Source organism: Malurus melanocephalus, unplaced genomic scaffold (genome assembly GCF_030028575.1).
Source record: "Malurus melanocephalus ecotype Western Australia unplaced genomic scaffold, MMel_1.1 scaffold_123, whole genome shotgun sequence".
In the NCBI taxonomy this organism is placed as follows: domain Eukaryota; kingdom Metazoa; phylum Chordata; class Aves; order Passeriformes; family Maluridae; genus Malurus; species Malurus melanocephalus.
The window spans coordinates 464,751-474,545 of NW_026623355.1; the positions used below are offsets into that span (position 1 = coordinate 464,751).

General features: G+C 42.1%; 1 protein-coding gene across 1 annotated transcript in view; it reads left to right on the forward strand.

Moving 5' to 3' along the window:
* Positions 1 to 7,911: 7,911 nt before the first annotated feature.
* Positions 7,912 to 9,795, forward strand: part of GEM (GTP binding protein overexpressed in skeletal muscle) — a 6,498-nt gene continuing 4,614 nt past the window's right edge. Inside the window, exon 1 of the mRNA XM_057370344.1 lies at positions 7,912 to 8,274. Coding sequence (XP_057226327.1) covers positions 7,941 to 8,274 — 334 coding nt within the window. The 5' untranslated portion in view covers positions 7,912 to 7,940. The remainder of the gene's footprint in view (positions 8,275 to 9,795) is intronic.

Consider the following 9,795-nt stretch of genomic DNA (forward strand, 5'->3'; position numbering starts at 1 on the left):
AGTTGACCTGCCGTGAGCACAGTAAAACAGAGATGAAGAATTAGATCTTCAAAAAGAAAACAAACAACATATCTTCAGCTATATGTTCATTCTCACTTCTTACGTTTTGGAAAGTGGAAAGTACGTGATGAATGACATAAGGGTAAAGCCATGTAAATAAAAGAGGTGCTGTTGCTCAATTAAATAGACATATTTACGCCTGACTGTGTAGAGCATCTTGCTCAAAGGCATTTTGTATGGCTCCAATCCGCTTAAAGCCTGCTGCTGGAGAGTGTGTGTTTTGCTGATAAACACGAGCCCAGGAGCCAGAAAATCCAAACAAGGCGGTGAATCACTGAGCAATCACATGAAGCATCACTTTACTAGGTGCTAGTGTGGCAAGCGGGCAGCTGAGTGCTGAACCAGGGACACTGGGTGGATGATACTRTAAATGTGGAAAGAGGAGAGCTCCCTCCAAGAAGACCATATTTAGCTGTGGATTTGTTACTGCTGGTTGACTGCACAGTAAAGAGAGTTGGGGTAGGATATGATACCCAGATACCACACCCCAGCTGTGACTTGATCTTTTGGAAGAAGATCTGGCTTAGCCACTGCCATGTGTTTTGCATTTTAGCACATTGCCTTCCTCCTGGTGCAAATGTGAATAACAGCCCTGGTGTGATCTGGGCTGAAACCAGCCCAACCAAACTCAGCTCTGCCTCAATCATGAGCTGCCACCTTTCCTCCTTGGAGCATGCCAAGTGGGTGTTGGGGTCCTGAAGACACCCACAGCCCTGACCACCTTCCCACAGCTCCCTTATCCTGCCYGGGACCCCATGGCAGGCCTGACCCAGCAATGGGGCTTCTCCACCCATACRAGTTCAAAACAACTTTTAATGATGTGAAACAGAAGGTGTTTTGCAAGCCAGTATGGGTCAGAGAGCTCAGTGGTGCTTTCTTTCCATCCCATGCTGGCTTGTTGTGTATATAAATGCAAGCATTTTATGAAAGTCAAGATCTGGCCATCACATGGAATATTTTTAAAGCAGATTTGCTTCTATTGGCAGGGTTTGGAGGACTTCCTTTGTATTTCTGTGTGAGTATGCCTGAGTATTAATATCCATTGTTGACTGCACTCAATGTAAGAGTCTTGGGCACCACAGTGAAGAAGAAATTGTATTTGGAGCAAAAGAACATTTTCTGGATCTCCCTTCAATGGTTCTGAAGATCAGAGGCCCATTGTTCTGCTGAAGTTTCTAACCTACAGTTTGCTGATGCAGCAATTGCCTGTTGTTGCATTACCATCTTCACTTAGTGGTATCAAATCAAGATATAAAATCCTGTGAATCCTGTAGCTGCAAAGGAGACTGTGGCTCCTGAACCTGACTTCACTGAGGACTATGGCGTATTAGAAACATCCCAACTGCAAAAAAATCTTCTGTGCTCGTGCCATTTGTCTGAAGGTTTTTTTAGCTCAGTATTYGATGAACATTTACGGCTAGCTCACATCCTACTATTATTAGTATCTTACGATTTCTTTTTTATTTGCATTGTAAAGCATATTTATTTATGTCATATATGACTTAATCCTGTTCCCTGGACAATTATTGGCAGAATTCATTAAYGTCATTGAGTGCAAGACTAGAAAATAGGCAGTCCTTTTGCTATTTAACTCTTCCTGAAATAACCCAGTTTTGCCATTTGCTCTTTGTCATTGCTCTTTTTTTCTCCCCCAATACTGACAGTTGTTTTAGTTTCTTTTCACTTAACTGGACTAAAAAGTAACTTGTATTTTAATATGAACAGAACTGCATTGCTTCCCCTGGCTGCTCAAGTCTCACCCTTTGCTGAGTCTTCAACTGGGCTGGCTTAATGTGTTAATGGAGAAAATACCTTTGGACACCCGTTATAGTCAACAAAGCTCTGCAGTGCACAGATATAGAACACACCTTGCTTTAAATAATCAGAATCCAGATTATCTGCAAGTAATAGACTAGTAAGGGGTTCTCCWATGAGTCAGCTGATTAAAGGCAATCCTATTCCCTGAGAGCTCTAATGCTGGCTTTTACAGCTACCTTGTGCACAAGGGGTGTAGATCAGTGCTTCTTCCCCACCCCTGGGTTCATCACCAAAGGATCATGTTCTGCTTTTAGTGCTCAGTTAAAGAATTGTRAAAATGCTGYCGTGWYGTGGAAGGAAAGACRCTGGTGGAAAAAATTCAGTACTCYCTGMAAGCAACTGCTAGAAACAGTCTACMAAATCTACTTCACTGAAGAAATAAATGAGTATTTTTTAGATTGGATGGTGGCACTTTCAGGTGCTTCTGTTTGTTTCCCTTAAAATGAATCAACATTTTATTATTACTTAATTTCTTAGAGTCTTTCTCTGCCCCATCCCTCTCTTCAGACCCTCAGCAATTGCTCAGGTAAATTACTCTCAGTAATTTACCTCGGGTGCTTAAGCCTTCATTTCTCTACCTCACACATCCCAATCTCAGAGTATCTCATCCCTTATACCTGTCTCAGTCAGTGTGAAACTTTRTACCCAGTCATTGGATGTGAATTGGGATAGCAAAAGGCAAAGCTGTGGACATGAGTTGGTGTAAATAATGTACCAGTCCCATTRCTGTGGACCCAATGATGCTCCATCCCACATCTATTTGTGCCTTTTGTTCTACATCTGCTCACCAAGTGGTCTGTGGCCCCCTGTGCAGTGGGAATGAATGGTGACAATGGAGCAACTCCCCTGTGGCATGCAGTGACTCTGGGCAATCCCAGAGTGTCCAACACTATCCAGGCCAGCACCCAAATTAATTTCTCTCCATAGCTAATGTTGTTGGTGGGGCTGAGAATAGCTAGGGGCCAGCCAGCACTGCCAGATGTGAGAAGCAGAGCAAAATGGGTGAGCAATGCTGCACGGGTCCAGAGGACAGTAAGGCAGACAGACCTCATTCATGGCATTTGCAGGCAACTCACTATTGGGAGAAAATCTACTAAGCTGGGTCTTCTGAGGGGAAAGAAGAAGGTGAACTCCTCTGCTGAATGTATAGGGAGAAAGTGCACTTTCAGACATGCTGCATTTAGTTTTCATCAAAAGGAATCTGAATTTTGTTTTTCCTGCTTTTATTTGGTATTTTTTTTTTCTCCCTTGAATTTCCCTCCCACTCCAAGATGATTTATGTCCTCTCTGTGGACAGCTCTTACGCCAGAAGGTGGTTYGAGGAACTACTTTTCCCATAATTTACACAAATACAAACTGGTTAATTAAGTGGCAGCTAAAAAGCACTGCTTTTATATCCAATGGAAAATTTCTGCCTAATTGCTCTGGGCATCACCTGGCCTAATTTTAAGTGGCTGGGGAAGGATTGCAGAGCTGCTACTCTGCAATGTTTACTTCATCCTGGCTGCAGGAGAATTCCTTTAAGGTTGATTAATGAAACAGAGAGTGGATAAGACGGGTGCAAAACAATGCCTCTGAATTTTACTACTGCACCAGGCAGTTACATTTGAGCACTCATGAGCTTTGCGACAGCACTGGCCTTATGGTTTGTCTCTTCTTGTGCCTGTGTCCCAGGCAGGCACGAGAGCTGCCAAAGTGTTGACCAGCAAAGAGTGCAAAAGGGCTGGGAAACCAGGACAGTACCAGTCTCCATCAGTCTATGGGATTGGTTTTGTCCCTGAGAAGGATTCAATTCATATATTTCAGTAATCAGTCAGCTGTTATCCCTTGTAAGTACCAGGAGGCTGAAAAGGCTGCASCTCTCCTCAGCTTTATAAACAAATAAGAAAGTGTTTTCCCCACGGATAAGTGAAATTCGTGAGTGCTGATGGCATTCCCTGAGGAACAACAACATATCATCCTATGATTATGTAGTGCAGAATGGGGCCAGGAGAGTTACTTCTCCAGCTSGAAAACCTGAAGAGAGAGTACAAAGGAAAACACATGTTCAAGTTCCCCAAATACAAGCCTTTGATGCAATGTTAGGGACAGCCTTTGTGGATGGTTTTATGGAAGAGATATATTATACAGTTCTGGAGGGATTCGTTTTCTTTGTCTGCCTTGAATTTTATGAAAAGAGTATGGAAGATGACATGCAGCAATTCCTGATCTAACAGAAACTACAGCTAAACACAAAGGCTTTTCTGACTTTGGTTTACTTCTTCTGTCTGCACTTTCTGCTATGATGGATGTTAAACATTTGGGTGAGACATGAGCTCTGCTGCAATCACTCTGGCCATAAATCTCTCCAGTTCTGCAGTGGACAGGTTTTGCTCTTTTACTCAGCAGTGACAAAATACAGGCAATTTATAGAGAGCTAAGCAAACCTGAGGTGCAGAGCACAGTACTCCAACCACCCACTCACCTTCCTGATTTCCAGCATGTTTCAAAAAATGAGCAACTTCAGTGGAGTATGCCAACAACAAAAGTATTTTTGAAAAGTACTATCCATGCCACAAACCTTCCCTGAGAGAGAAGTAATTACATTTGATGCAGTAATACAAGACATCCTACTCAGAGGGATGTGGCACTTAGTGCTCTTTGGGATTATCACTCAGCAGCAGAGGCCCARAGCCTGATGTGTAGAAGACAGATGAGGTGAAGATGCAGGACCTGGGGCCGGTTTAGCTGCTGCCAGGTATTTTTTTTTTGCTCAATTCTACCCTTGGTAGATCTGCACGTACATTGTGTACATTCATGTACATTGACGAGTGTCTATCACTTTGTGAAAAGTTCCTGGCTTTTAAAACTTGAGAATGGCTCAGGAGGTCTCTGAAAATCCTCAGGAAAGACATAGGAATGCAATAAAGCAAAAAAGGAAACAAAGCAAGGAAATTGCAATTGCAATGTTAAGGAGGTGTTTTCTGCAAATCAGTGTTTCCTTCAATAAAGATACATTTTCAGTTAAAGATTTGCTTGCTTGTAGCATCAAAAAACACCCAAACCTCTTTCCCCTGCTCAAAACCAAAGCTGCTCAGGCTTTCTAGGAGAAGAGCTAGTCCTATTAGATTGAGGGACTAGGAGATTGTAAATATAAATGTAAATATAAAATGTAAACATATAAATATAAAAGAACACTGTAGAACCTCATTATATTTAATCCAGAGTTTGGAAAACTGGAGCTAACTGTAAGTGGTTGCCAAAGTTGTGGTAGCCCTAGCAGGTAGTTCTGTCCTTTTCTTACTCTTTGTTAATGAAGAAGTATGTTGTTACATGTTTCAACAGGCTTAGATCTCTTTTCCTGCTGGAAAAATTTCTTCTGCTAATCGGCTAGGAGACTAAAAATTTAAGGACCAGACCCTGGGCTTGTGGCATGTACACTGTATGCTGATTTTCCCTGTGCACAGCATCAACACTGGGTGACTTTGTGCAGGCTTTGTGTGTTCTAATGCATCTTTGCCAACACCCMGTTTCAGTAACACTGAATTCTGTAGTTGGATGTCTTTTTAAACCCTTGGTAGTAAAACTTAGAAGCAGAAGTTAGAAAGCTGGTTCTGCAGTTCAGGAGACTGGATTGAAGGAGATTCAGGAGACAGTCACTTGGAGGCAAACAGAGAAAAACAGGTTTGAAAATATTAGAGCTTCAAAAGCAAACAAACAAAAAAAACCCACCCAACAAAGCCCCTAGAATAATATTCCTACTTCTAAGAAAATTTCAAAATAACATTCAGATATTTTATTTCAGAGACGTGTTTTGTCCAGCAGGAGGTTGTGTGTTTTGCAGAGAGAGAATAGATACATAATACATTTGCAGAATTTCATGCATTAAATAAACTTAGTTAACATTTTAATCATCATTAATTTTGATAACATATGAATTAAAAGCTGTCTGAGGCTAAATAGCATGCATTATTTATTTTTGTTCCACTTTCCTGTTTTCATCATGCAAGAACCAAAAGTGTTTATTTTACTGGCAGTATTAAAGCAATCATATGATTTTGAGTAAGTCTTTTGAGATTGTCTGCAAGTTTTTTTTTCTCTCCTGCATGTCTGCTTCCTCCCAGCTGGGGGCTGGCTGTTGTATGGAAAGGCCAGCCACGTCACGGAAAAGCCCTGTCTCTGATCAGATGGGCTTAATATAAACCAGGTTTGCTGAGAAAGAATTAAAGAGGCAGCCCCAGAGTAGGAGAGGATTTACTTCGGCAGAGCTGCTCAGTGTGTGACAGCCCACCGAGAGAAAAGGGCAGGGGACCAAAGGACGGCACTGGCTGCAGGAGCCTGGCACAAGTAAGAGTGGATTTGGACCCATTCTTTTACTGAAGTTGCTGGAGACCTGGGCAGCTAAATGCAGTGCGGGGCATCAAAACCAGTTTGAATTTGATGCATAGTGTGTGACAGGGACTCATTTGGCTTTGTTTAATGGAGCATTAACAATTTGTTAGAAGCTAAATAGTAGAATATTTGTGTTTGTGATGGTTTTGTGAGTGACTGCTTGTTGCAAGTTATGAGTTACTCTCTGTGTCTGGCTGAATCAGAGCTGGATTTTCTCATCTAGACTTTTCAATGGGAATACTGCAAGGAAAAATGCATTTTAAAATTTAGCCATAGTAAAAATTTAATTTTGTTTGTGCAGCAGCCTTTTCTTATTGCATGATTTGTTCTTTAGTTGTATTTTTTACTGACAAAGTTAATGTGATTAAGACCRTTCAAATGATCTAATTTTACCCCAAAGTACTTCATATCACAGAGAAAACATTGCATATGCTGTAATAAGTTCAGACAGTGCTTTTTCTGTATATTTGTCCTGTCTTGCTGGGCATTTATTCACAGAAGTTTTCAGACAGTTTTGTATGAAGAAGAATGGCAATTTGTAAGTGTTGCTTTGCTGCTTTACTGTACTTTTTACTGTTCMCCACCTATTATTGGGGTTTGAAGGTGATTGGGTAATTCTATAAACAATTGCCCTATTTACTCATATGGAGGAGAGAGCTGAGGAGCATCTTTTTTACATGGGGTAAAAAAGAAAAATGTCTAAATAACAGTCACTTTGGGAGCTGGAATGCATCAAAGTAACTTTCCTAAAAATGGTAGCTGTTGGCCTGTGAGAATGACATCACTGTTCTCTGCCTCGAAGCAAGGCAAAATAGAGTTTGCTGAGTAAAATGTAATTAAGAGCTATGCTTATGTAAGAAGAGTGAGGCTATCTAATTACTTGTGCAGTAATGAAGTTATTGATTTAATATCTATAAATTAATGAGCCTTTTCTCCCCATGATATCTCCTAAGGAAGATATAACTTGTGCCTCCTCAGAAAAGATGCAGGTCTTCACTAAGCCAGCCAAAATATCCCTCTTAGCAGTCAAAAAGACAGTGTCTCAGGCAGGATCATTGTTTTTCTGGCCACAGACAAGACCCAAATCCACCCCATCACAGCAAGACTTRCTTGCAGGACTTTTTATAGCAGGGCGGCTTAAGTGGATGATGCCTTATTGCTTTCCCAGGAGTTTCAGCTCTTAACTGAGACCATGAGAAAGATGCTGCACACCCAGCAGCACCAGCAGCTGGAGGCAGCTGAGAGCAGTGCCTCTGTTTGTCCCCAGTCCAGCCAAATGARGGGGAGCACTCCCTGGACCACAGGCAGTCTCGCTGCAGGGCTGCAGCAGCTGTGAAGGACGTGTGGTGAACACTGTCCCTTCCTTCTCCTCCCGGGACACAGCAATGCCTCTCTCTTCCCAGGACTGGACTGTGCCTAGCACAGCCCTGAGCTCGTAAGGGCTAAACAAGACACAATTACGCACATGAGGTGGTGTTATCCCTAGGAAATAGGCTCTGTTTCACTAAAAAGAAATATTTCTTCATGTACCACCAAGCATGAAAGAGTGTGGAAAGGCTACTTTTCCTTTTCTCATATGTTAGGTCCCAACAGAGGAGTGTGATATGCTGACTAGAGGCTAGTAAGAGATAATTTCTAAATATTTTGTGAGTAACATTTGTGATTTCTCTATTTCTCACTAGGTRTTAAAAATGACTCTCAACAACGTTACCATGCGTCGCAACCACAACAGCAATCTGCACCAGCAGCAGCAGCGATGGAGCATCCCTGCTGATGGAAAGAACCTGCTGGTCCAGAAAGACTCCAACGAGTACAACCCACAGAAACGGTACACCATCAGTCCTGATGAATATTACAGAAGGAGCTGGTCCTCGGAGTCATCCGACTCCGTCATCTCCTCCGAGTCTGGCAGCAGCTGCTACCGGGTGGTGCTGATCGGGGAGCACGGCGTGGGCAARTCCTCGCTAGCCAACATCTTTGCAGGGGTGCACGACAGCATTGACAGTGACTGTGAGGTGCTGGGAGGTAGGTGATTATGTTCTGGGGTGTTGGTGTTTACTTGCAGTCAGTGCTGCCTGTAGTAATTTGCAGAGAGGTTTATATTTAATAAAAACCAGAGGCAACAAATATTTGGGTCTGATTATCAAAATTGATTGAACTCAAGCACCTGGTTTAAAAGAGCAAGAAAGCAAAATAAGATGAGTGAAATAGTCTCCAACAATGACTGGAAGAGAGAAATTCAGATTACCATGTTATTTCATCCCAAAATACCTGTTGGAAACTGCCTCATTCCTGCCTGTGATGATGCTACACAAGAGGCTATTTCAGCTTGCAGGCTAGTCCAGCATTTGTGTCCCCACTGGCATCACAGGGCTGACTCCAGCTTTCTTTGTGGGAGAATAAACTACTGAAGGCCCTTACGATTTAYAATAATTAATTACTTTAAAATTATATATAAAGAAAAAGTCAGCTCAACCTTTCTGTATAAAAACATTGCATTAGTGCAGCTGTATGGAGTTTGAGTAAAATACTAAAATTTTGAGTAYAAACTTTGTTTCAAGTTACCTGCACAGTATCTCCTGGATATCCTGCTCCTCCAGGAGATAAAAAGATAAAGGTCCTTCAACAAAGAAGGAAAACTACTGCTCATTGAGGGGAAATGCCCAAGCTGTAGGGGGCTCTTTGATGCTTCCCCCTTGCTATCCTCCTCTGCTTTGTTTACGATTGAAAAGTGTTCTTCAATCCCAAAGATCAGATCATGCAGAAGGTGAAGCAATGGCACCATGTCCTGAGCTATATTGTGTGACAGATGTTGATGTGGAAGGGTTGTGCTGCCACAGAAATCTGCTGTATCTCTAAGGACTCAGGCTCTGCTGCTTTCAGGGAACATGCAGTTTGCTGCTGGTTTTGTTTGTCAGCAGGCAGGACTTTCTTTGTCTYTCCCATATCCCTTCCATCTCCTGTTTTTATTTCTTTGGTGTGAAGGTGCTAGTGCTACCATAGAGAATTTCAGGGCTTCTCTTCCAGCGTTCAGTGGGGCAGAAGCAGGGCAGTTGTTTTGTGTCTTTAACTCTTCAGTTAGGGGAGGTTTTGCCCAGGATTTAAAAAAGCCCAGCATCAGGAAAGTCAGACCCACATTTTCCTTGCTTGCTRTCTCAGGCTGGGAACAGAGATTTATGCCTTTGAAATTCACTTATTTAGGTGTGCTCAGCTGTCAGCTTCTGCCATCAACTTTTTCCATAGTTCTACCAGCTCCTCACCCTGGAATATCTCTGATAAAAGCTTTCCTAGTGCTATATAAGTGGAGTAGGCTCCTTGGACAAGCCATCAGAAAGCGCAGCTGATTCACTTTGCACACCCCTGTCAGGCAGCTTTCTTTTCCTTCATGTAAAGCCGTGTGGTTTCCTCTTTCCATTGCACTCCCAAAACATTTCTGGGAGTTCAGCAGTGGCAGATTTTCAAGACCAGATCTGCAGAAGTACTAGAAGTCTTGCTGTTGATATTTATCTCCTTTTTTTTTTTTTTTTTTTTTTTTTTTTTTTTTTT